Genomic DNA, 27,903 nt, shown 5'->3' on the forward strand with positions numbered 1-27,903 from the left:
CTTCCGACCGTCATCGTGAACCTCTCCAGGTTTCACGACGGCGTCGGGCCTTGCGGAGAATTCCGCCCCCAGGGTCTGCTCTGAGGACCCGGTTTCAAAATTCACCATGGCAGATGATGAAATTTAAATTTGAATTGAATAAAAGCTGGAATTAAAAGTCTGATCATGACCATTGTTGACCGTTGTAAAAAACCATGTGGTTCACTCATGTCCTTTAGGGAAGAAATTCTGCCATCCTTACTGGTCTGGCCTACATGTGACTCCAGTTCCACATCAATGTGGTTAACTATTAAAACACCTTCTGAAATGGCCATTCAGCTCAAGGAACTGATATTAAGAAATTAAGAATGGGCAATATATGTTGGCCCCGATGGCATCGGCCACATCCCATAAATGAATTTTTTAAAAAACTCATTCCAAGAGTAAGATATACACACAGACATATAACCAATCATGGGCGTTTTTGGGGGAAACACCTTTAAAGTTTCCATGACAAAATGATTACAATTAATTTAGCAATTCTCCTGATAACACACAGCTTTTTCCTCATGATCTGCCAGGTATCTATGTAGCCTGCAAATGGTCTCTAAGTGGCAGCTGAATTAAGGCATCAGACGGAGCCAACTTCCTGCACTGCAGCTATCCTCCAAAGATACAGACTAATGAATAGTAAATGCTGGAAATACTCAGCAGATCAGGCACCATTTCATGGAGATGACCTTTCATCGGATCATTGACCTGAAATGTTAACTCTGTTTCTCTCTCTGCAGATGTTATCTGACCTGCTTAATATTTCCAAAATTTTCTTTTGTATTTCAAATTTCCAGCATTGGCAGGTATTTGTTTTTCATGAGGTGAACAATTTCCAACTCTTCTTGAAGGAACCTTGTTAGCATGACTCCATACATATGCTTTCTATGTGCAGGGTATATACTTAAATACAACACAAAGAGTATAATTGAATTATTTTTAAAGAATTTTGAAGAGGCTTCTAACTATCATTTGTCTATTCTACACATTGCACTTCAAATTGAATGCCTCTTATAGCGTTAAAAATTTGCAAGAAATGGAACAGATTAAACCATTATATTTTCAGTGTACACCAAAACAGAAGATGGGCCCAAATTGCAAGGTCAGCTAAGTCAAATAAATAATTGGAACTCCCAGCACACAACATATAATGCACTGGGTGTGCGATAGCTAGAATCATGTTAACATTGGGGTTCTTGTGTTCGTGCCAGCATTATTTTCAGGTGCCAGCACCTTATAAAGGGTGTTCCTAAATGAAGGAACAACTCTGAAATTTCAGAAGGCTTCTGAAGGTGCAGAATGCTATGGTGGTGGACGGGACCTTCAGACTGATTTCAATTTTTGGCCAGTCAAGCAATGGAGGAGGCTGGACATTCATCCATTCCAAAAGCAATGAGCTCAGAGGTAATTTGAGGCCTGAGCCTCGTTTGAATAGAGCCGGATCCAAACTAGCAATTTGCAGGTTTGAAACCTTAAAAATTCCTTCTGAGGTGGAGTGCCAATAGGTTTTGGGAAGGGGCTGTGAGAGGAAACACAGTGGGAATCAAAGTTTGGAGGGCACCAACCCCCCCAGTACTTTTGTGTAGCACGCATGCTCTTCCTGGTTTCACAAAAGTATAACTTGCAAATCATTTTGGGCTGTGTTTACAGTGGTCCCTTTAAGGACGACTGCTGAGGCTGTTCAGTCCTACAAAACATTTATGGCAGGTGTGCAGCACAACCTTTTCCCATATGTTTTATAAAAATACGATCAGGATTTTAACTTTTACTACTTCTTGGGAATTAGCTGATTATGAGCTCGCACCATTTCTAGCCATCTATTTTTAATGTCAGCCAACCTCTTTTCGGTCCTCCATTTGGGGTTTCACAAAGAATCTTACTCACTTGCTCTTTGGAGAGAATTGCAAGCCACAAGAACAGATGGATTGGGAGCAAGTGGGGTTAAAAAAATAATTGATGGTTTAGAACAGGGGTGCAACCTGGCTCCAACATCTCCCAAACCCAAATTTAATGGAGGTGTGTTGTCAATGCTGGATCAGACTAGTATTTACTGCTGCATTTTATGTCCTAAGGAGACATAATGAAATCTTTTTCAATTGTTTTTAACTTATCTCCAAATTGTACTTAAGAAATGGGTTGCCAACAAGGAAAGCCGAGGCAGGTATGAGCAGCAATTCAGGTGGATTTTTAAAAAAAAATTCCAATTAAGAGGCAATTTTAGTGTGCCTAACCCACCTACCCTGCACATCTTTGGGCTATGCGGGTGAGACCCACGCAGACATGAGGAAAACGTGCTGTGGGTGGGGAAAAACGTTGAGAAGTGGGAGCGCTTTGGGTGGAGTTCCAACTTCCAAGTCCTCTTTCAGCGTCGTCCCTATCCTGCACCAGTGTCACATCAGTCCCATCACTCTGCTGCAGACAAAGTTTGTAAAGATCAGTGGCATATTGTAGAGTCACCGATAAAATATCTGTCATCCTCTTTAAGAAGGTGGATAAATTGGCATCTAAAGACTGGAAGATCAGACCTGTTTGAAAGCCTTTCTTGAAGCTCTACGGAGGGGGACTTACAAAATGGTCATTTACTTTACCTTCTTTTAGATTGAGAAATAGCCGAGAAGAATTATACATACCATTCTTAATTAAAGCCCAAGATTTCTTCACCTCACGCTGGGAAGGATAGCTGTCACAATCTTGGAAGTAGTTTAATATTTCACTCGTACTCATCTCATTCAAATACTCTCTCTTTGAAAATACATCTTCATATTCTGTCATCAAGCAAAAAAAAAATCAACTTTGTGGTTTACAGTGAGGTTGAAATGTTTCATAGAACGACAAAGTCACAAAACATTTTGGTGGAAGATGATACGTTCACAGAAATGATAAATTCTGGAGTTCAGTTGGTCAGTAGGTTAACTCAAGGGGATTGGATAGCCTTGATAATATTAGTTTATGTTACAAACACACAATGCATCAATCAACGGCTTTCAGAAGTTGGTCAACTTGTGCACCGCCTACATTTTCTGCTTTTACTCACAATTGCTTCTTGCTATTGCCATCATTTAAACCCTTTACAGGCAAAAGGGTCACTAAATGCAGGCCATTTCAGTAGCTGATCGGGTGATGGCAGGAAGGAGAGGAACTATAGCATCTAAATCGGTAGGCTCATTCTCCGCAACTTGGAAGTCCTCCTATTGGCTTAGGCAATGAAGGATTTCATTTGAAGGACAGATTGGAGAAGCTGGGGTCGTTCTCCTTAGAGAAGGTTAAGATGCAATTTTCTAGAGGTTTTCGAAATCATGAGGAGTCAAGAGGGGTAGATAGTGAGAAACTCTGCTGGTGGAAGGATTGAGAATCAGAGACCCATATTTAAGGTGACTGGCAAACAAGGTGACTGGCAAATGAACTAAAGGAATCCTGAGGGAAAACGTTTTTATATAGCAAGTAGTTAGGATCCAAAATATACTGCCTGCTGGGGTAATGAGGAAGATTCAATTGCGGTTTTTAAAAGCAAATTTGATAAGCACCCAAAGAGAATGAACTTGACAGACTAGAGCAAAAAGGCAGAAGTATCAGACTAGTTCAATTTTTCATGCAGAGAACCAACATGGACTCAATGGGGCAAATGGCCTCATGCCATCCTGTATCCAATATATGATACTAGCTGAAATTAAGCAGAAAGATGGCCACAGGGAAATCTGCTTCATAAGAGGCTGGGAGACTAAACGGCAAGGAATGAAAGGATGGAGCAGGATGTGTTGTGATAATATTTGTGTTTAAGAATACCAAATACTAGACTGAAACACATGTTATAAAGCACACCACTTCAATAGTAATGCCAAACACAGGCAAATTTAATTCATTTATTTATTTTGCACTGCTGTTTTAATATTACCACAAATGAAGGGGTAGAAGGAAGAGATAAAATGACAAACACTGTCTGCACATCTTCCACCTGCATAAACTATGAATTTTAAAACAACAGAGAGAAATCAATAAATAATGACTACAAACTTGGCTAAATACTTGGATATGGACTGAGTGAAGAAGGGACGGGGATGACATTAGATGGGGCAAGAACCAACCTTTTCCATACCTAATACCTGAGTTTGAATTTATTATTTATTTTTTTAAAATAATTTTTATTCAGATTTTCACAAAATAACAATAACAAAAAATATTAACAAAAAACAAAAATATTAACAATTAAGAAAAACAAAAGGAACAACCCCCCCCCTCCCCACCCGTTAAATACAAAAAGAAGAGATTAACACCCGTCATAACCACAGAACACATATACACGCCCCTTGAACCCAACCCACCGAAACGACCCCCCCTCCCCCCGGGCTGCTGCTGCTGCTGGCCTTTTTTCCCTACCGTTCTGCCAGGAAATCCAGGAAAGGCTGCCACCGCCTGAAAAACCCCTGTACTGATCCCCTCAGGGCAAATTTCACCCTCTCCAATTTGATGAACCCCGCCATATCGTTGATCCAGGCCTCCACGCTTGGGGGCCTCGCATCCTTCCACTGAAGAAGAATCCTCCACCGGGCTACTAGAGACGCAAAGGCCAGAACACCGGCCTCTTTCGCCTCCTGCACTCCCGGCTCCACTGCAACCCCAAATATTGCGAGTCCCCAGCCTGGCTTGACCCTGGATCCTACCACCCTCGACACCATGCTTGCTACCCCCTTCCAAAATTCCTCCAGCACTGGGCATGCCCAGAACATATGGGCATGGTTCGCTAGGCTCCCTGAGCGCCTAGTACACCTGTCTTTGCCCCCAAAGAACCTACTCATCCTCGTCCCGGTCACATGAGCCCTATGTAGCACCTTGAACTGTATGAGGCTAAGCCTTGCACATGAAGAGGAGGAGTTCACTCTTTCCAGAGCATCCGCCCACGTCCCCTCCTCAATCTCCTCACCCAGCTCCTCTTCCCATTTACCCTTCAACTCCTCCACCGAGGCCTCATCTACCTCCTGCATCACTTGGTATATGTCCGAAATCCTCCCCCCTCCAACCCACACCCCCGAAAGCACCCTGTCCTGGACCCCACGTGGGGGCAACAGAGGGAACCCCACCACCTGCATATACCTAAAGATGTTCCCCGGGGGTGCCCGAAATTCTCCTCTAACTCACCTAGGCTCGCAAACTTCCCATCTACAAACGGGTCCCTCAACCTCCTAAAACCTGCCCTGTGCCAACTCCGGAACCAGCCATCGATTCTCCCTGGAACAAACCGGTGGTTCCCCCGTATCGGGGACCCCATCGAGACCCCCACCTCCCCCTGTGCCGTCTCCATTGCCCCCAAATTTTGAGTGTAGCCGCCACCACCGGGCTCGTGGTATACCTCGTTGGAGGGAGCGGCAATGGCGCCGTTACAAGCGCCTCCAAGCTCGAGTCCACACAGGACGCCATCTCCATCCTCTTCCATGCTGCCCCTTCCCCGTCCATTACCCACTTACGCACCATCGCTGCGTTGGCAGCCCAATTGTACCCACAGACGTTGGCAGCGCCAGCCACCCCCTATCCCTGCCCCGTTCCAAAAACACCCTTCTCACCCTCGGGGTCCCGTGCGCCCATACAAATCCCGTAATACTCCTGTTAACCCTCCTAAAAAAGGCCTTCGTGATAAGGATGGGGAGGCACTGGAACAGGAACAAAAACCTCGGGAGCATCGTCATCTTGACTGACTGCACCCTGCCCGCCAGCGACAGCGGCAACATGTCCCATCTTTTAAACTCCTCCTCCATTTGCTCTACTAGCCTTGTAAGGTTAAATTTGTGTAGGGCCCCCCAGCTCCTGGCCACCTGGACTCCCAGGTACCTAAAGCTCCTCTCCGCCCTTTTTAGAGGGAGCCTACCAATCCCCTCCTCCTGGTCCCCCGGGTGCATGACGAACAGCTCGCTCTTACCCAGGTTGAGCTTATACCCTGAGAAGTCCCCAAATTCGCTGAGAATCTTCATCACCTCCGGCATTCCACCCACTGGGTCCGCCACATATAGCAATAAGTCATCCGCATAAAGCGACACTCAGTGCTCCTCCCCGCCCCGCACCAGTCCCCTCCAGTTCCTTGACTCCCTCAACGCCATGGCCAGGAGTTCGATCGCCAACGCAAAGAGCAAGGGGGACAAGGGACACCCCTGTCTCGTCCCTCGGTATAACCAAAAGTACTCCGATCTCCTCCTATTCGTGGCCACACTCGCCATTGGGGCCTCATATAACCTCACCCATCTGGCAAACCCCTCCCCAAACCCAAATCTTTCCAGCATCTCCCACAAGTACCCCCACTCAACCCTATCAAAGGCCTTCTCCGCATCTAGCGCCACCACTATCTCCGCTTCCCCTGCTACCGCCGGCATCATAATAACATTCAAGAGCCTCCGTATGTTGGTGTTCAGCTGCCTTCCCTTCACGAACCTCGTCCGGTCCTCATGGATGACCCACGGCACACAGTCCTCTATCCTTGTGGCCAAGATCTTCGCCAACAGCTTGGCGTCTACATTTAACAGCGAGATCGGCCTGTATGATCCACACTGCAGTGGGTCCTTGTCCCGCTTAAGGATCAAGGAAATCTGCACCTGGGACATAGTCGGGGGCAAACCACCCCCCCCCCCCCCCATCCCCTGCCTCGTTAAAGGTCCTAACCATCAGGGGACCCAGCAGGTCTGCATACATTTTATAGAATTCGACCGGGAACCCATCCGGCCCCAACGCCATCCCCGACTGCCTACTCTCTATCCCTTTGACCAGCTCTTCCAGCTCAATCGGCGCCCCCAGTCCCTCCACCTGCCCCTCCTCCACCTTCGGGAATCTCAGCCGGTCCAAGAAGCGCCCCATTCCCCCCCCTCCGCTGGGGGTTCAGACCGATACAATTCCCCGTAAAAGTCCCTGAAAACCCCATTGATGTCTGCCCCCCTTCGCACCACATTCCCTCCCCTATCCTTAACTCCACCAATCTCCCTGGCCGCATCCCGCTTGCGGAGCTGATGCACCAGCATCCTACTCGCCTTCTCCCCATATTCAGAAACTGCTCCCTGTGCCTTCCTCCACTGAGCTTCCGCCTTTCTGGTGGTCAGTAAGTCGAACTTGGCCTGAAGACTATGCCGCTCCCCCAGCAATCCCTCCTCCGGAGCCTCCGCGTATCTCCTATCCACCCTCACCAACTCCCCCACCAGCCTCTCCCTCTCTCTCTGCTCTCTCCTCTCCCTATGGGCTCAGATGGAGATCAACTCCCCTCCAATCACCGCCTTCAATGCCTCCTAGACCGTCCCCACTCGAACCTCCCCATTATCATTGGCCTCCAGGTACCTCTTGATACATCCTCGAACCCGCCTGCCCACCACCTCATCTGCCAACAGTCCCACCTCCAAGCGCCAGAGTGGGCGCTGGTCTCTCTCCTCCCCCAGCTCGAGGTCCACCCAGTGCGGGGCATGATCCGAAATGACTATCGTCGAATATTCGGCATCCTCCACCCTCGAAACCAGCCCCCTGCTCATAATTTAAAAATCGATCCGGGAATAGGCCTTATGCACATGGGAGAAGAATGAAAACTCCCTGGCCCTCGGCCTCGCAAACCTCCAAGGATCCACCCCTCCCATCTGGTCCATAAACCCCCTCAACACCTTAGCCACCGCTGGCCTCCTACCCGTCCTGGACCTGGATCGATCCAATGGGGGATCCAGCACCGTGTTGAAGTCCCCCCCCCCCCCCATTATCAGGCCCCCCATCTCCAGATCTGGAATGCAGCCCAACATGCCGCATAAAACCCGCATCGTCCCAGTTCGGGGCGTATACATTCACCAGCACCACCCTCTCCCCCTGCAGCTTGCCGCTCACCATCATGTATCTCCCGCCGCTGTCCGCCACCACATTTGACGCCTCAAACGACACCCTCTTTCCCACCAGGATCGCCACCCCCCCCCCCGATTTTTTTCATCCAGCCCCGAATGAAACACTTGGCCCACCCATCCCTTCCTCAGTCTAACCTGATCCGCCACCTTCAGGTGTGTCTCCTGAAGCATGGCCACATCCGCCTTCAGCCCCCTCAGGTGCGTAAACACACGGGCCCATTTGACTGGCCCATTCAGTCCCCTCACATTCCAAATTATCAGCCGGATCAGGGGGCTCCCTGCCCCCCTCCCCCGCCGACTAGCCATAACCCTTCCCCTGCCCTAGGACCCCTCCTAGCTGCGTTACTCCCTCCATAATACTCCCGTAAGTCAGCTGACTCCTACTGATCGAGGCAACTCCCGCCACTCCTCCGACCCCTCCCAGCGTGGGGCTATGACTCCTCCCTAGTGCCCACCAGCAGGCTCTCCTCCTCCCCCTCCCGCTCTCACATGGGAAAAAAAGAAAAAAGCCCGCGCTTCTCAGCTCCAGCCCCGCCCCCATCCACCCTCAGCGCGGGAAAAAGCCCGCGCTTTCCACCTGCCCGACCCCGCCTCCTCTAAGGCAGCTCCCATTGTCGGCCCCAGCCCCCTTCCCACCATCAGCTCCCCACACTACAAATCTACCCCCCACCTCGAGCCCATCTACCGAACCCACACAAAAAGACAGTGCCCCGCCCGACCTGAAAACCACACAGAACCAGCATTTAACAGAAAGCCCCCCCTCAGAAAATAACACAGTTACATACAGACCCCCGCACCCAACCCTCAGTTTGAGTCCAACTTCTCGGCCTGCACAAAGGCCCACGCCTCCTCCGGGGACTCAAAATAAAAGTGCCGGTCCTTGTAGGTGACCCACAAACGCGCCGGCTGCAACGTGCCAAACTTCACTCCTTTGCTGTTTAGCACCGCCTTCGTCCAGTTGTACCCGGCCCTCCGCTTAGCCACCTCCGCACTCCAGTCCTGGTAGATCCGCACCACCGCGTTCTCCCACCTGCTACTCTGCTCCTTCTTGGCCCACCTGAGCACACACTCCCAGTCAACGAACCGGTGGAACCTCACCAGCACCGCCCGTGGCGGCTCATTCGGTTTGGGCTTCCTTGCCAGTATTCTGTGGGCCCCCGGAAGGACCCAGCTCCCATCAGTGAGTTCAGCAGGACGACCACGTAGGCTCCCAAGTCCGACCCCTCCAGCCCCTCCGGGAGGCCCAGGATCCGCAAATTTTTCCACCTCGACCGGTTCTCCATCTCCTCGAACCGCTCCTGTCACTTTTTATGGAGCGCTTCATGCATCTCCACCTTTACCGCGAGGGCTGAGGCCTCATCCTCTCTTTCAGAGGCCTGCCGTCAGATCTCCGGGATTGCCACCCCCGGGCTGTCTGAGTCTCCAGCAGCTTGTCGATGGAAGCCTTCAACGGCTCTAGCAGCTCCACTTTGAGCTCCCGAATGCAGCGCTGGAGAGTCTCCTGCTGCTCCTGCACCCACTGCCTCCATTCCTCTAGGTCTCCGCCGGCCGCCATCTTGTGCTTCTTCCCTCGCTTTTTCTTAGGCGCTGCCACCGCTCCCTTGCTGGCCCCACTCCTGGACCAGGCCATACACCGATGGGGAACTGCTGCTGACTCCTTCCCACGTCGGGAATCGTCGAATAAGTACCGCTGGGGGCCCTAAAAAGAGCCCAAAAGTCCATTCCTGGCGGGAGCTGCCGAACGTGCGGCTTAGCTCCGCGTAGCCGCAACCGGAAGTCAAAAACTTGAATTTATTAATTAATTGACTGGGAGCCTCATCCCATTGAGAGCTGTAAAGAACTTAAGTTTTTTTAATTATTGGATAACGAAGGAAAATTAGTTTAGTTCGTCTCAATCCATTTCTTATATACATGGCATGAAATTGATTATTTTTAGACCTAAATTGGCACCTAATCTGACATATGAAAATAATTGTTAAAATGGCTGATGTGGGGAATGCAACTTGAGATTGATGTAGCCCATGTGATTTGTTAAAGATTGGATGGAGTTTTACGAAACATCTGCTCTGGAATTATTTCAGTTACTGGGTAACAAACACATTAAAACTTTTTAATTTTTGTTTCTATATATGCAGAGTTTATCACTCACTTTCCTCATGGACGCCCTCAATGCTGGATATATTTTTACCATGTTACCTTTCCACATTTTAATGACCAAGCAAGCCAGCGGTATGGAAAAGATTTATTTTACTTTGGAAATATCTACAATCACAGTGCCTGTTGTGACAACCAACCTGCCGGAACCTGCTCGGGCCGGCTTTTATGCTGGGTTCTAACGAGCCCCAGCTGAGTGGGCCTCGGCCCCTACCCGGGAAGTTCGTACACCACAAGCCCCACGGGGAGATCGATAATGGTTTTCCCCTTGGCCTCGTGAGGGCTATGTCACCCTTCTCCCCAGCAAGTCCGAAAGTTTCCACTCTGCCGACATCAATGGGGCCTTCTGTGCTGCGACGCCTGAGACTGAGCTGCTGCCTGCGGCAGATCTGGGTCAGTGGTGTATAACAGTTGGTCAACCGCCTGTTCCTGGCCGACCTCCGGAACCTCGTCCCCATACAAAATATCGGCAGTCTGAGCGGATGCTTCTGTCTCCATATCAGAGCCGGAGTCATCTTCCTCCGGCTGGTCCAGTCGGTGGGCCACAGTTGGATGTGTTCCCTGGCTGAGGGGTGGCTCCTGGCAAGGGGGAGGCATCAATGTCTCTGGTTGGGCGTCGTGAAGTGTGGGCTCCCGCTTCTTAAGGTGGTCCGCATGCTTGTGTTGGATTTTCCCTTGGACCTTGACTTTATAGGAGACTGGTCCTGTTCTCTCAATTACAACTCCAGGGAGCCAGAGTGCCCCATCTCCAAAGTCGTGGGCGTAAACCGCGGCGCCTGATTGGACCTTCTACTCTGGTGCCCGATGGTCATGGTGCCGTATCTGCGATTCTTGCTGCACTTCCACTGTTCTGTCTCTCTCCACCTTGTACCCAAAATACTTCATCGCCTTTGCCCTGATCACACATTTGCTCCTCTTCAGCCGGGCGCCAATGTGGAAGAACCGCCTGAGCACTTGCTGCATGTTTTCCATGTGCTCCTTGTTGGTGATACCCATCATGAGAACATCATCCAACTACACAGCTATTTTTGGCAGACCTTGAAGAATGCCTCCCATTAGTCTTTGGAAGATTGAAGGAGCTGTTAAGACCCCGAACGGGAGGCAAATGTACTCAAATAACCCTCTGTGGGTGTTTATAGTTGCACCGTTCCTGGATGCGGAGGTCAGTTCCACTTGCAAATAAGCATGGTTGATATCGGGTTTGGAAAAGAACACCCTCCAGCCAGTTTCGCATATAAATCTCCCATCCTGGGCCGAGAGTAACGGTCATAGAATCATAAAATTTACAGTGCAGAAGGAGGCCATTCGGCCCATCGAGACTGCAACAGCCCTTATAAAGAGCACCCTACTCAAGCCCACATCTCTACCCTATCCCTGTAACCCCCATTTAACCTTTTGTGGACACTAAGAGCAATTTAGCATGGAAAATCCACCTAACCCGCACATTTTTGGACTGTGGGAGGAAACTGGAGCACACGGAGGAAACCCACGCAGACACGGGGAGAACGTGCAGACTCCGCACAAACAGTGATCCAAGCCGGAAATCGAACCTGGGACCTTGGAGCTGTGAAGCAACTGTGCTAACCGCTATGTGACCGTGCTGCCCCTTGTAAAGCCCTGTTCACTGAGAGTTTGTAATCTTTGCAGAGTCGGATATACTTGTCCGGCTTCATAACCGGTACTACGGATGTGGCCCACTCTGCTAACTGTACAGGGCGTATGATTCCCAGATCCTTTAGGCGCTGCAGCTCTGCAACATTTTGGCAAGTAAGGCTTAAGGAACAGGCCTTGCCCTAAAATATCTGGGTTGAGCCTCTGGGTCCATGTAGATACGTGCCTTGGCCCCCTTTATTCTGCCCAGACCATCCTTAAATACTTCAGGGTACTTGTCCAGGACGTCACACAAGTTTCCGGTGCCCATCCGGAAACTCTGCTACCAATCAAACCAGTCACATCCCAGCTGATTGAGTCCTGACCAATTCCTGCACCACGACTAAGGGTAGCCTGACTGCTTTCTGTTTGCCATTGGGGTCACAGTGGTCCCCACGATGCTCAATGATTCGCCTGTATAGGTCACCAACCTGGCCTTGGTGTCTCACAGTGTTAGTGGTTAGATCCCTGAACAAAGCTGGTGAAAGGTCTGTTGGTCAATGATGGAGACAGCGGCTCCCCTGTCCATTTCCATCACCAGAGGATGCCGTTCACTTGCAATGTGACCCGGATTGGTGCCACTTTGGGGTTGTGATGCAGTTCAGCTGCATCATATTGTCTTCTGGTGGGGCCATGTGCAAGGCTCATGGTAACTTTATTGGCTGCCCTGGGCGGCGTTCACTCTGCCGGTTCTGGCAGCCTTGACTATCACATGTTCTCTGTGCACACATCTGGCAATGTGGTCAGCCTTCCCCTTCGTCCTCAGTGGAGTTGTGCGCCATTCTGGTATTGCCCTGTGATGTTATGGAAGTCCAATACAGAGGGTTGGTCAAACTACGGATCACATATTCCATGACCCCTGAAACTTCTGTATCCCTTTTGTCTGTATTTTCGCAGGATAGTGACAACTCAATGGCCTTCCTGAACCTAACGTGGACTCCGACAACAGTTTCCTTTGAGTAGCCATGTTATTTATTCCACAAACAAGCCTATCCCTCAACTTTTCCGAGAAGAATGGCTCGATCCCGCAGTGCTCCACCAGGCACCTAAGGCAGGTCAAAAAGTCAGTTACCGACTCACCTGGAGACTGCATAGCTGCGATGAAGCTGTAACATGACATTATAATAGAAGGCTTCAGATCATTGTGTTCAGCCACTAGTGCAAGCAACTCATCGATCAATTTGGAGACCGGTGCAGCTGGGTAGGCACGTCTCTTCATAATTCCAAACGTCAGAGTCCCGCAGGCTGTCAGGATAATCACTTTTTGACGGTCTTCCCCCAAGAGACCATTGACCTGAAAGAAGTGCCTCATAGATCCGAGCTTTGGCCCCAGTCTTCCAGGCACGGGTCGAAGGTCTCTAGCTGATCAAACAGCGGCATTTTCAAATCTTATATCCTCTTGTAGCTGCACGGTTGTCATCGGGGGTGGCTGGGTGTCTTGAAAAGTGCCTGGAGTCACTTTTTTCCTCGTCGTCAGTTTAATGACCAAGGGAGTCAGCGGTAGGAAGAAATAGATTTATTTTACTGTTAACGATAAGCTGCCTACGGCAGTAACTATCTACAATCACAGTCTCCGTTGGGACAACCAACCTGCCTGTCCCTTTTCGGGCCGGCTTTTGTGCTCGGTTTAACGAGCTGCAGCCGTGTGCACCTCTGCCCCCTACCTGGGAAGCTCGTACCCCATGAGCCTCACAGGGAGATCGATAATGGTTTCCCCGTGTGCCTCGAGGGGGCTATAACACACATCCTGCTTGACGGAATTACATTGTGGATTACTAGTTCAGCATATATGTTTGCAATTCCTCTCTCAGTTCTTTTCGTCAAAAATGATGAGCACGATTCACCGCTCCCCACGCTGGGTGGGAGAATCGCGGGAGGGCCCCCCGACTAATTTCACGACCCCCTGGCGCCCCCCGTAATTCTCCCACCCCCCGCTCGGAAGAATCGCCGCTCGCCGTTTTTCACAGCGACCGGCGATTCTCCGACTCGGATGGGCCGAGCAGCCTGCCGTTCGCGACCGTTTCACGACGGCGACAACCACACCTGGTCGCTGCCGTTGTGAAATTGCTGTGAGATGCCCGTTTTGGGGCTTGTAGGGGGCCTGGTGGGGAATGAGCACCACGACTGTGCTCGGGAGGGGACAGTCCCTGAAGCCTCAATCGGACGCACTATTTCCCCTCCGCCGCCCCGCAAGATCAAGCAGCCACGTCTTGCGGGGCGGCTGAGGGGAAAGACGGCCACCGTGCATGCGCGGGTTCAAGCTGTCAGCCATCGTGACGTCAGCCGCGCATGCGCGGGTTGGAGCCGGCCAACCTGCGCATGCGCGGCTGACGTCACATAGGCGCCGCCGTCGCGTAATTCTCGGTGCGCCGCCCAGCCGTCGTGAAACTCGGCCGAGTTCACGACGGCATTCACAATTTTTCCCGGGAGCGGAGAATCGCGCCCGATATGTTTATTTATATGAGTAAATTCCTTGCTAAAACAGCAGAGTGAAGCATTTCAGATGAACCGTTAAATGTTCATTAACATGGTGTAAACCCAAGATCACACTTTTTCTGAAAACTACAGAGCATGTGAATAGGAACAAGAATAGGCCATTAAGTCCCTGAAGCCTGTTCTGCCATTCAATCATAATACGGTGGATTCATATCTACCTATCTTGATTCCATTACCCTTAAAACCCATGCCTGACAAAAATCTCTCAGTTTTGGCATTTTCAGTTGATCTAGCTTCAACAACCTTTTGAGACCGAGATAAGTTACAAATCTCCACTTCCATATGTGTGAAGAAGTACTATCTGTCATCACCCTGAACAGCCTAGATATAACTTTAAAGTAACACGCCCAGGAGGTCAGCAGCCTGAGACCAAAGGAAATAGTCTCCATCTAACCGATTAACTCCTCTATTCATCTTAAACATCTCAATTAAGATGTTAATCTTTCGTATTCAAGTTGATCAAACCTGTTTAAGCAATTGGCCCTCATAATTCAACCTTTTAACCCGGGTTTCATTCTGGTGAATACGCGGTGCATCCCCTCCAGGCCCAGGAGCTGAATGCAGCACGGTAAACTCGTCAAGGCTCTGTACAGCTGTGACATAACTTCCACAGCCTTTTATTCCAGCCACTTTCAGGGAAATGTTATTAACCTTTTAAATTATGCTTTTGAGTCTGTCCACTGAGGTTTTGTATTGCAATAGAGTTCCTACCTCTGAGCCAAAAGCTCTGGATTCAAAACCCGCTTCAGGAATTGATGGCGTAGAAATGTGGTTCATGATGTGGCCAAACACATCATGAGTCCGAGCCTGTAACTCCTTCCTAATATGGCTGATAGCAGGGGAGGTTTCTCTTCAGCCAAACTGCAGAAGGCAGCAACAAACCACTGCAGTACCTTGCCAAGTGTAATCATGGACCAATCCAATGAAAGTCCATGGTTTCCAATGCCCTCTCACAACATGGTACCTGATCTGTTCACTAGATTTTAAAGAATTCTATTCTTGGAACCTTGAATCTCTTTGCATAGCATTAAGTGGGCAATAATTATCATCCAGAAGGCACTTAAAATTTTGAAAAATAATTCACAATAGTTATTGAACGTACATGAATCACGTCAACGGGAGATAAAATCTCAAGTTGCTCATATTTGAGTTGGTAAACTTACTTTTTTTGCTATCAAGCCATTCTTCTAGTTCCGAATATACCAATGGTATTGATTGCTTGGGAGCATGAAAATATCTTCGCAGGCGGATCATCATTTTGCGATATTTCTTTAGCACTACCACAAGGGATGGTCCATGGTCCAGGGCCTGTAATTAAAGAGACCTTACATTTCACATTAGCAGCTCCCTGTTAACCATTCTGTCACAAACAAAGAGCCACAGTATATTGTTGAAGCATATCCTCTATTTTAGTGCTAGGAGTTAATCAAAAAAAGTAAATTCCCCACCAGAAAATGTCGACATAATTATGCATTCACCAGTGTTCAATAGGCATCATATGCGCTCATTTGTGATCATCCATGTTCAAAGGCAATCATTTGACATCCAAGTAATGAAATAATGATCAACTGACATCAAATAAAATCATACAAAACTCAAATATCATTTGCAATCATTTAGCATAATTTAGTTACCTTCAAAGCACTCAGAAGCATTCAACTAACATAAAAAGCCATCATAAAGCTTGTTAGTGAGGCCAAATTCTATATTTTGGCGATCATAACAAATTTTGATTTAGTATCAGGCATTAGTTGATGTCAACAATATTGTGTCATGTGAGAGTAACGTTAAAAAATGAGTGTTTAAGAAATGTAACTTTAAGAAATGGCTGTTTATCAGTGATGTCAGAGTGTGGGTGGAGCTGGACTGTCTGTCAGCTTTTTACTTTCGTTTTAGTCTGTTTGCTGCAGGGTGTGTTTTAGTTTCGTTTTCAGTGTTGGAGCTGAAGCCAGACAAAGCAAGTGTACTGTTGATCTCTCTGCCATGAAAAGACTATCTCTTGATCATTTGGTGAATTCGGAATTATAAATGTTTTCAGGAGTGAATGTAAACCTGATGTGCTTCTGTTAAAAGGTGTTTCTTTTGTCTTCCGGATGTTGTTTGGGAAGTTATTAAGGATTACTTAGTGTTGTATTCTTTGTGGGTCGTATTTGAATTGATGGTTGCTAAGATGTTCACTGGATGTTTTAAAAAGGTTAACGTGAGTTCATAGAATAAACATTGTTTTGCTTTAACAAATACTTTTCGATATCTGCTGTACCACACCTGTAGAGTGGGCTGTGTGCTCTCCCCATACCACAATCTATTAAAAGTTGTGGGTCTTTAACATAGGATCAGTGCACAAATAACCAGTCGGGGTGCAAAGATGCCTCCTTTTACTATTGCACCTGTAATTTTAAGGGTCATAGAGTTTTACAGCACAGAAAGAGGCCCTTCAGTCTATCGTGCCTGTACTGCCAATCAAGCACCTATCTATTCTAATCCCATTTTCCAATACTTGGGTCTGTAGCCTTGTGTGCTATGGTGTTTCAAGTATCATCTAAATATTTCTTAAATGTCCTTTCCATTTCAATTATAAAAGCTTTGTCTTGCCCTGCCCATGCCAATTAGACTTCTCCACACCCACAAAAATGCCTTGGCCAATCATGTTTCCAAGGCAGTAGCCCAGTGGGCTCCTGGCAAATGCATTATACATCCCTACTTCTCCAGATCCTACTGGTTCCACGGAGTCTAAATGTTTTTAGACTCCATTGAATTTTATAAGCGCAATTAATGGATCTGCATAGGGAGACACATTCAACAGCCAGGCCAGACAACTGTAGCTGAGGCCAAGATGGCACTGCTTAGCATGAAGTTTCAGTCAGGGTCTAACACAATGAGAGAAAACGTGGTGCCCACTGACTAAATATCATTGAAGACAGACTAGCCTTTCCTTGGTAGTGTTTAAGGCTATTTTCCATCTGCCTCGAGGTCCTCCGATAAATTGGAGACTATGGCATGATGCAGCTGCCTTATTGCACCCTACTTGGTGTCGGGGTGAGGCTGTTGAATCTCACGAGAGGCCTCTCGCAAGATTCACGACACTCGAAACGTCTCGCAAGATTCAAAGGTGGAGAGAAATTCCCTGAGGCCAAAAAAAGGGTAAAGCGCTGTTGAATAACGGGGTGCTTGGAGCTGCAGCCAGAGAGAAACGTTCCGCTAAACATGCCAAATCCGGACACAGATTTTTTTTCTGTTGAATCACGCCCTATATGCGTGCCAAACAGCAAAAGCAGTATATGATGGATAGAACTAAGCAATCTCAAAATCAAAGGATTACATTTAAGCTCTGCCATCCTGCCTCCTGCTGAGATCCGCTGCATCACAGATGCCAATCTTCATTCAATTTCATTAATTCCATGTGATATCAAGAAACGGCTGAAGCACTGGATACAGCAAAGGCTACGGGCCCTGACAGTAATTCCAGCAAAAGTACTAAAGTGTGTGCTTCAGAACTTGCCACACCCCTTAGCCAAGCTGTTCCAGGACAGCTACAACACTGGGATCTGCTCAACCATGTTGAAAATTAAACAGGTAAGTCCTGTCCACACAAAGTCAGACAAGTCCAACCCGGACAATTACCGCAACATCAGTCTGCTTTCATCATCAGCAAAGTGATGGAAGATGTCACTGACAGTGCTATCAAGAGACACTCACACAGCAATAACCTGCTCACTGATGCTCGGTTTGGGTTCTGCCAGGGCCACTCAGCTCCCGACCTCAATCTGAACACACAAAATAGGAGCAGAGGTGAGGTCACAGATGCCTGTTTGCCCGGGCAGCTAACCATATAAACTTTGACAGTGGCCTAACATGATGCCCGGGCAACAGGATTCTCCGCCATCGATGGGATGCCCCAGGTCCTGGGGATAATAGATGGCATGCATGTCGCCTTACCGAGCCGTCAGGGGGTACCTTACATTAACAGGAAGGGATTCCACTCCCTCAATGTCCAGCTTGTGTGCGGCCACTGCACGAAGATCATGCACGTGTGCATTCTTCCTCGGGAGTGTGCACGACAGCTACATCCTGAGGCAGTTGCACTTCCCCGCCTCTTTGAGGACCACCCCAGGATGGCCAGTTGGTTGGCTCTTAGGGGATAAGGGGCACCCACTGAGGACCTGGCTAATGACGGCAGTATGGAGGCCAGAGACCGAAGCGGAGACCCGGTACAATGAGGCCATGTGCCCACCCGGGTATCAATGAGCGGTACATCGGACTGCTCAAGATGCGATTCCGATGCCTAGACTGCTCTGATGGTGCCCTGCAGGACTGCCAGACAATTGCCCGCTTCGTGGTGGTCTGCTGTGCCCTTCACAACCTGGCACAGCAATGGGGTGACGTGCTGAAGATAGAGGGGGAGGAAAATACGGCAAACTCCGAGGAGAAGGATCAGGAGGCGCCGGTCCAGGAGGGTTGGAGGGCTCCTGCAGGACCAACCGGAGGATCTCGGACAGCTGGCCAAGGTGAGAGTCCAGCAAGGCAGGAGGGCCAGGGACGTGGCTTCATTTGCCATCCCCTCCCCGATCCACCTCTGCCAGGGTGCTGGGGAGTGTGTCAGCACTGTCCGCGGGTCACTGTCGATGGCAGGGGGTTGATGCTAACCCTCAAAGAGCTGAGTGCTGGTGCTCCTCAATCTGTGCCATAGTCTGACTCCTGCCTGTCTGCTGAGTGCTCGCTCACACGCATCACCTGCACATGGTATGTCTGTGGGGGGGAGGGGAAATACTGGACTACCAACCCGGGGTCTAGGACAGGGGATGATGATGAGGGGAAGACCCCGATGATGCCGCCTCTCCCTCTTCCACCCCTTCACATCCTCACCCTCCCTTCCTCCCCCAGTGCCCTCTCAGTGACCCTTGACCTGCTTAGCCTTCCTTGCTCTACTGCTGCTTCTAGGTGTGTCCCCAGGATGCACAGCAGAGGTGGAGGTAGCCTGGGGGCCCTGCGGCCGGAAGGCCTGCCTTACTTTCCGACGGCACATACCTCACTGTGCTATCCTGCTCCTTGTGCTGACTCCGAGATGCACCATTGTCAGGGGAGTGGAGTTTGCACCACCTGCTGGCCGCCGTTGCCACTACATAGGATGACTCCAGGTTGGCACCCAGCACCCCCTTCTCCCATAGGGCCCTGGGGGTCATACCGGGACAGAGGGGCAGCTGTATTGAGCCCGAGCTGTCCTCGTGTCATCTGGCTCTGCCAGCACTGGTGGCTCCCCAATGTCTGCAGCATGGTGTTGATGACCTTGGCGATGTTCCTCTGTGATTGGACATGCTCTGGAGTGCTTCGGTAATGCCCATCTATGACTGGGACATTCTCTGGAGTGCTTCAACAATGCCCGCCTACGACTGGTACATACTTTGGAGTACCCTGGCAATGCCCACTGGCGATTGGGACATGTTCTGCAGCGCTCCGGCAATGTCCACCTGTGACTGGGACATGTTCTGCCGTGCTGCGGCTCTGCCCACCGGAGACCGTACATGCTCCGCAGTGCCTCATAAAGGTTCACCTGGGACTGGGACACGTCCACCAGCGATTCAGACATGCTATCAAAGCGCTCAGCCATGGCTATCACTGACTGAGCCATGCCTTGGACATCTCCAGTCATGCTGCTGGCGTCATCCACCAGGCTCTCCACTGCGGTCGCCACCCGAGCAGTGTTGGCGATCTCCTGCACTCGTAGCCTCTGGGACACCTCCCATCGCTATGGACCTGCTGGAGTGTCTCTGACATCCATCTCTGAATATCACGGCCGCACCCTATCGACCTGGTCCACAGGCTCAGCATCTCACAGGGACCCAGCTGGGTCCTGGGATCCAGCGGACCTCCGACTGCTGTCTCGCCTGGGCATTCCTGCCTTTGCCTGATGTGCATCAACAACTGTGTGGTGCTCAGCAGAATGTGTCCCAGAAGCTTGTCCATTACAGTGGCCCACTGAAGTGTGTGTCTCTGCACTGGTGGTGGGTGGGGATGACAGATGTGCCGTGAATACAGTGATCTCCTCGGAGCTCCCCTCCGAGGTGTTCTGTTGGGAGGCAGAAAGGAGTGGGGGACCACCCAGGATGAGCCAGCACTGTCGGATAGAGATCCTCCGGGATAATGGACATGAGGCCAGTGGGAGGGATGAGTCATTCTGTATGGCAATAACAACTCCCGTGTGACAGGTCATCTGGGTCATGCCAGTGGTTCCTCACCTCTGTGGCGTATGCCAACCTCTACGTCAGTGGCCGATCTTTTGCCCCTGGCCACCCCTGCAACCTCCAGGGCTCATTCCTCGTAAGGGGTGAGGACTCTGATGTCTGACGCCCCACCGGCTGTCTGGGCCCTCTCCCGTCTGTTATGGGCTAACTTCTCTTGTGGGGACACAGAGTGCGCATTGTGAGCCACACGCTTCATGTATTACGGTGGGGGGGTGGGGGGGGGGGGGGGGGGGGGGGGAAGAGAGGCCGACGTGGGCAGCACTGCAGGACATGGGTGGGTCGGGGCACAGTATGGTGCTAGGCAGGGGAGGTGCCAGGCACATGGTTGTCTGGGCAGGCGAGTTCGGTGCCACGGGGCCGATGCCAACCCACCTGTGTGGCCCGGTGGAGGTGGTTGATCTTCTTGCGACACTGGGTGCATGTCCACCTGGTGGCGCTCTCCAGACTGACGGCCGCTCCTCTCAGGTGAAAGTGGCTGCCCTGTGGCTGACCCTCTGAGCCCCTCGGGGAACAGGGCATCCCGTATGGGCTTGACCACACCCAAATATCTGGCCAGGTCGGTATTCCCGAATCATGGTGCTGGACCCCTCGGTGGCATTGCTGCAAGCTGTGTGGCGTTTGCCCTGTCAGATCGGTTTCAGTGCTGCTGCCCCTTGTTGGCGGAGAGCTGGCGGTCGCTGTCCTGGCGGGACCATCATTTTTGCCAGAGCATCGGGAAGATCGCAGTAGTTCCCGATCGCCACCACACTTAGAAACCTTGCCTTTAAATTGTGCCCAACATTCCATTTGCCTTCTTAATTGCTTGCTGTACCTGCAAACTGATCTTTTGTGACTATATCCATCTGCAAACTCCTTCTATCTTCTTGACAACATACTTCTTTTTCCCCTATCTCTGTGTCGTCTGAGAATTTAGCTACAACTCCCCTCACCTAAGTCACTGATCCCTCTGGGACTCCACTTGCCAATTAGACAATGATCCATTTATGCAGACTTTCTGTTTTCTGCTTGCTAGCCAATCTTCTAAACATTTAAATATGCCACCCCCTACACCATGTGCTTTTATCTTTCATAATAACTTTTGATGTCGCAAATTATCAAATGCCATCTGGAAATCCAAGTATAGTACATCTACAGACTCCCCTTTATTGACCAGATATGCTACTCCTTCAAAGAACTCTAAAGAATTGGTCCAAACAAGGACTAAGAGTTGAGATGATAATGACCACCCCTGACATCAAAGCAGAATTTGACCAAGTGTGGCATCAAGGAGCCCTAGCAAAACTGAAGTCAATAGGAATCATGGGGGAAACTCTCTACTTGTTGGAGCCAAATATCTCGGACAAAGGAAAATGGTAGTGTTTGTTGGAAATCAATCATCTCAGGCCCAGGACATCGCAGCAGGAATTTGTCAGAGTAGTGTCCTAGGCCTAACCATCATCAGCTGCTTGATCAATGACCTACCCTGCATCATAAGGCCAGAAATGGGGATGGTCACAGATGATTGAAACATGTTCATTAGCATTTGCGACTTCTCAGATACTGCAGCAATCCAAAAGACTTGGACAACATTGAGGCTAGGGGTTGATAAGTGCCAAGTAAGTTTTGCACCACACATGTGCCAGGCAATGACTATCTACAACAACAGAAAATCTAATCAACTCCCTTTGACATTCATACAGCATTGCCACTCTCAAAGTCCTGAAAGTGACTATTTTTTAAAACTATAAATTTAGAGTACCCAATTGTTTTTTTCCCAATTAAGGGGGAATTTAGCGTGGCCAATTCACCTACCCTGCATATCTTTTTGAGTTGTGGGGGTGAGACCCACGCAGACAAGCAGCGAATGTGCAAACTCCACATGGACAGTAACCCGGGGCCAGGATCGAACCCGGGTCCTCGGCGCTGTGAGGACTCAGTGCTAACCACTGCGCCACCGTGCAGCGCTTGAAGGCGACTATTGATCAGAAATTGAATTGGGCCAACCGTGTAAACTGTGGCTACAAGAACAGGTCGGGGTTGTGAGCAGAGAACTCACTTCTTGACTCTCAAAGCCTGTCTGCCACCTGTGAAGTACAAAGTCAGCAATGTGATAGAATACTCTCCACTTACCTGGATGAGTACAGCTCCAACAACACTTAAGAAGCTCAACACCATCCAGGATAAAGCAACCACTTCATTGGTATCCCATTCACAACATTCAAACCCTCCACCCCAATGCACAGTGGCAACAGTGTGTACCATCTATAAGATGTGAGATTTAACAAGCTCGTCACGTCACTGAGTGAGGCACAATGAGGCCATTCATTTGCGCTCAGGGTCTATATTCTCTAGAATATAGAAGAATGAGAGGTGATCTCATTAAAATATAAAACATTCTTCGGGGGTAAGTGCTGATTTAGATTTTTTAAAAAGATTTTGATTTGTCACGTGTACCGAGGCACAGTGAATAGTATTGTTCTGCGTACAGTCCAGGCAGATCGTTCCATACATGAAAAACATAGGACATGCGATAAATACACAATGTAAATACATAGACATCGGCATTGTGTGAAGCACACGAAGTATAGTGCTACAGTAGAGACGATGCGTAGTGACATGCAGAAAGGGAGTTTCCCATGGCTGGCGTGTCTAGAATCAGAGGACAGTCTCAGAATAAAGGGCAAGACATTTAGCACTGAGATGAGGAGTTTCTTCACTCAAAAGGTGGTGAATCTTCGGAATTCTCTGCCCTGGAGACTTCTGGATACTAATGATATCAAGGGATGTGTGCTTAGTATGAGGAAATAGCATTGAGGTAGCGAATCAGCCATTATTTAGTTGAATTGCTGAACAGACTCGAGGGGCTGAATGGCCTGCTCCTATGTTCTTACATAAATACAATTGCACAACAGTCCCAAAACTTACAATTGCTCAGTTATATGCAATCACAGTATTTCCTTGGACACAATCCTGAAATAAAAAGCATCACAAAGCAACCATTCCAGACCAACTTTGTTCAACAAAGCATCTAATATTCCATATAATATTCAACTAATCATCCTTGTTATTTTCCTTTCACCTTTGCACCAGGTGACTTTGCCTGTTTCATGCTCTGAAGTGGTGCTATCCCATTGGCTGCAGCATGGTGGAAGGTTGCTGGCCTTCAATAGAGGACTGATGGTCTTGAGCAGCTCTGGGCCTGAGAAGACTCGGCTTTGAACTGCGCCACCTTGGCCTCAGCAGCTGTTGTCATCATGCCTGTCTGCTGAAAGGCAGCAATAAGGGCACTGGCGGAATGGGGTCATGTTTGCTGAAAACAGCAGGTCCATAATCCATAGAGCCAACTGGCATTCCCCCCAGGGACAGTGCCTCAGTACTAGTAATCTATTGGAAAATAGGTTGGGGAACTATTGTGACACCCTTGAAGTATTCTTGAACACCAGTATCCAAAGCCAGGGTGGTAGCATTCTGAGCTTGTGTCAGATGCATGAGCTGCCACAACAGAGATTTTTTTATGGGCAACAATGGAAGGTGAGACGTCGGCAATCAGACACTGTATCATCATTGGTTCCACGAATATGCGGATGGGCTTCAAACTTTGGACAAATACATGCATTAAGTTGGTACTGGACTGCTCCTTTATATTGTATACAGGTATTTGGGCAGGGTTACTAATGCCTACCTGTTTGCCTTCTCGTGTAGTCCTCTGCAGCAGAATCCATATGTAATATCACCCTTCAATGAACTAGCAGCTGCCACAATCCTTTCCCCCAATCTTGGCTCCCGTGAACTTGTGCCCAATGTCTCACAGTGTGCAAATCCCTCCTCTAAACTATATTTTAAAATGTGCACATTGACAGTAGCTAAACTGGTGGCTACAACTTTGAGATCCAGTTAATGGTGTATCTTTACTTTCATGGTCTTTTTTCTCTCCCTGCAGTGCCTGGGCAGCTTCCAGTTCTTGAGTGTCTGAAATGGAAACCGGTCCAGGTGAGGCGCCAAGTGAACGTTTAAAGAAGTGTACGGTTATAGCCTCTGCAGCTTAGTAGTCAGAAGAGATTGAGGATGAGAGGCAAGTGGGATGGCAGGAGGATTGGGTACGCTGATACCTTGTTAATCAATCCCTTCAGCCATACTGATGGCCACAGATTCCCTTCTCCATAATGGGTAGCACTGGCCTTTCCTGAGGCTGAAAACAGGCAGGCACTCTTCTCCCCTCCCCATTCTTTCTTGCTGCCTCCTGGTATGCGCTGCCTTCTGCAAGAATGAGGAAGTATGTCAGTCAGCATTGTGCGCAATATATTTTGGGTGGTGTGGTTGTCATGGTTGAATAGGTGTTAGTGTATGCAAGCTGTGAGATTTGGGTGAGATGAGGCTTGCAATAGTGCTAACTATATAAGTGTGAGCTAAAGCATATGAATGAATTCTGATATTTGTTTTTATAAATTTAAAGTATCCAATTCTTTTTTTTTTCAAATTAAGGGACAATTTAGTGTGCGCACGCGCGGCCACAGCAATTATCCGGCCATATCCGCAGGTAAAGCTACTAGCCCCCCACCAGACAGGGGATCGGTGCAGCTGTTGCGCTGTTTTTTCTGCCGTAAAACGCCACTGTTGCCACACGCCCGGCGACAGCACTTAAACTGGAAATCGGAGAATCCAGCCCAGAATATCAGCAGATAATTAACGTTGTATTTACATATTTCTTCCCAAATATGTCCGGGTGCTTCCACTAGAAGGACAGCAGAAATTTGAGTGAACGCCACAACTGGTGAGGAATCCACTGTGGCACGACCTTACATCATTTCGAATTAAAACCCCAAAATTGGACAGAACCTGTCAGCAAATGTACAGAAGAAGTGATGGGAGGAGTCATCGACAGTGCTATCAAGCAGCACTTACTCAGCAATAACCTGTAAACGGACACTCAGTTTGGGTTCTGCCAGGGTCACTAAGCTCCTGACCTCATTACAGCCTCGGTTCAAACATGAACAAAAGAGCTGAATGCCAGATGTGAGGTGAGAGTGTCTGCCCTTGACACCAAGGCAGCATTTGGCTGAGTATGGAATCAAGGAGCCCTAGCTAAACTGGGATCAATGGGAATCAGGGGGGAAACTCTCTGCTGGTTGGAGTCATACCTGGCACAAAGGAAGATGGTCGTGGTGGTTGGAGGTCAGTCATCTCAGTCCCGCAGCATCACTGCAGGAGTTCACCAGGGTGGTGTCCTAGGCCCAACCACCTTCAGCTGCTCCATCAATAACCTCCCTTCCATCATAAGGTCAGAAGTGGGGATGTTTGTGGATGACTGCAGAGTGTTCAGCACCATTTGCAACTCCTCAGATAATGAAGCAGTCCATGTCTAAATGCAGCAACGTAAGAAGTCTTACAACACCAGGTTAAAGTCCAACATGTTTGTTTCAAACATTAGCTTTCAGAGCACTGCTCCTTCCTCATTCACCTGATGCTCCAGGGATGAAGATGAGGACTACATGTTCCCGGAGTCACAGGCGACCAAGCCGGCGCCTGCAACACCACCGGGACTGCGGCGCTCACAATGGAGGATCAAGGCACCCGACCGGCTAAATTCAACTTTCAACAAACTGTACACTTTAAAAATGCTCACACACCAGGTAAATAGTTTTTCCACCACCCCCGCTGGACTCTTTTTTTAACAGGGGGTGAATATGGTAGTCGCCACTGTTTGTATAATACGTATATGAGAGGTAATGCGGTAAGGCTCCTGCACTACAGGTACGGGGGTAGATCCCTACCTGCTGGCTCCGCCCAGTAGGCGGAGTATAAATGTGTGTGCTCACCGAGCTGCAGCCATTTCGGCAGGAGCTGCAGGAGGCTACACATCTCTGCTTAATAAAGCGTCGATTACACTCTACTCTCGTCTCGTTGTAATTGCTCCCGGGATCTACCAGCCTTGTTGAAGAGACCCCAGCTGGGCGCTATTTTGCACTAGTCCCCACAAATGGGGACCAGGCGGAATGGCACGTGGAGGGGATTGGAGGCCCTGGGGTGGTGGGATCCCTTGGCACTGCTGATGTCACCCAGGCACCTTTTCATTGCCACCCAGACATCCTGGCAGTGCCACCTGGGTGCCAGTCTGGCACTTCTAGATTGCCCGAGTCACATTGCTAGGCTGGCAGGGGCACTACCAGATGCCAGGCTGGCAGTGCCAAGGTGCCCAGGTGCATTTTACCCACACTGGTGATCGGTCCCATGGGTGCTCTGCCTGTATGAGATCGGGTGCGGGGACTCGAGGACGGCCCAACAGGTGAGTTGGAGCATTGGGGGGGGGGGGGGGGGGGGCGCCTGGGGGTCATGTTGAGGGGAGGCGGTGTCAAGAGATTGGGGTGTAATTTAAAAATGGTGCCCCGATCTCCTCCTGCGCTGACGAGCGGCGCTCCTCAGTGCAAAAAATACACCTGAGTGCTGCCTTGGTGGGCGTTGCCTGCCGAGGCCCGATGAAAAAAGGGAGCCATTCAATACCGGGGTCGTTCCCAACTCTCCAAGTGCCGGGAACGACCCCTCCAAAGTCGCCCAGCGTGAACTCATTTTTTCATGAGCTCTTTTCTTGGGCTATTTACAACATATCAAACTAACCAACAAATAATTTTGCTTTGGCAAAACAAGTATTTTGAGAAACATTGGAAGTAAATTTACTTGTCCAATTTTATTATTTATTTATTTTTTGACACGTAAGCACAGTGGTTAGCACAGTTGCTTCACAGCTCCAGGTTCCAAGGTTTGATTCTCGGCATGGGTCACTGTCTGTGCGAAGTCTGCATTTTCTCCCCTGCGTGGATTTCCTCCGGGTGCTCCGGATTCTTCCTACAGTCCAAAGATGTGCAGCTTAGGTGGATTGACCATACTAAATTGCCCTTAGTGTCCAAAAAATGTTAGGTGGGGTTACTGGGTTGCAGGGATAGGGTGGAGGTGTGGGCTTAGATAGGGCCGAAAGGCCTCCTTCTGCACTGTAAATTCTATGATTCTAAAAATTAATTTACAGGATATTGGCATCGCTGGTTAGGCCTGCATTTATTGCCCATCCCTAGTTACCCTTCAGAAGGTGGTGGTGAGCTGCCTTCTTGAACCACTGCAGTCCTTGAGGTGTAGGTACACCAACTGTGCTGTTAGGAAGGGAGTTCCAGGATGTTGCCCTGCCCCAGTGATAGTGAAGGAACGCCGATATATTTCCAAGTCAGGGTGGTGAGTGACTTGGATGGGAACCTCCAGGTGGTGGGGCATCTGCTGCTCTTGTCGTTCTAGATGGTAGTGGTCATGGGTTTGGAAGGTGTTGGCTAAGGAACCTTGGTGAGATACTGTAGTGCATCTTGAGTATTCATCGACCACGGTCAGGAAATACGTGTTGCTGCCAGAGGAGGGGAGGGGCCCTTTGAAATCCATGCTGAGGCTTTCAAAGGGACGGGAGGCCTCACCAGATGCGCTCGGTCTGGCCGGTAGAAGTGCGGTTTGCACTCCGCGCAGACCTGGCAGTC

The 27,903-nt window shown here is 49.4% G+C and overlaps 1 protein-coding gene across 1 annotated transcript in view; it reads right to left on the reverse strand.

The window, feature by feature from the left end:
* The window catches only part of LOC119963211, a 680,876-nt gene that overhangs the window by 121,448 nt on the left and 531,525 nt on the right, over nt 1–27,903 (reverse strand). The window contains exons 18-19 of the mRNA XM_038791968.1: nt 15,341–15,485; nt 2,661–2,795 (exon numbers count right to left, since the gene is read on the reverse strand). Coding sequence (XP_038647896.1) covers nt 2,661–2,795; nt 15,341–15,485 — 280 coding nt within the window. The remainder of the gene's footprint in view (nt 1–2,660; nt 2,796–15,340; nt 15,486–27,903) is intronic.

This window comes from Scyliorhinus canicula, chromosome 3, assembly GCF_902713615.1.
Source record: "Scyliorhinus canicula chromosome 3, sScyCan1.1, whole genome shotgun sequence".
In the NCBI taxonomy this organism is placed as follows: domain Eukaryota; kingdom Metazoa; phylum Chordata; class Chondrichthyes; order Carcharhiniformes; family Scyliorhinidae; genus Scyliorhinus; species Scyliorhinus canicula.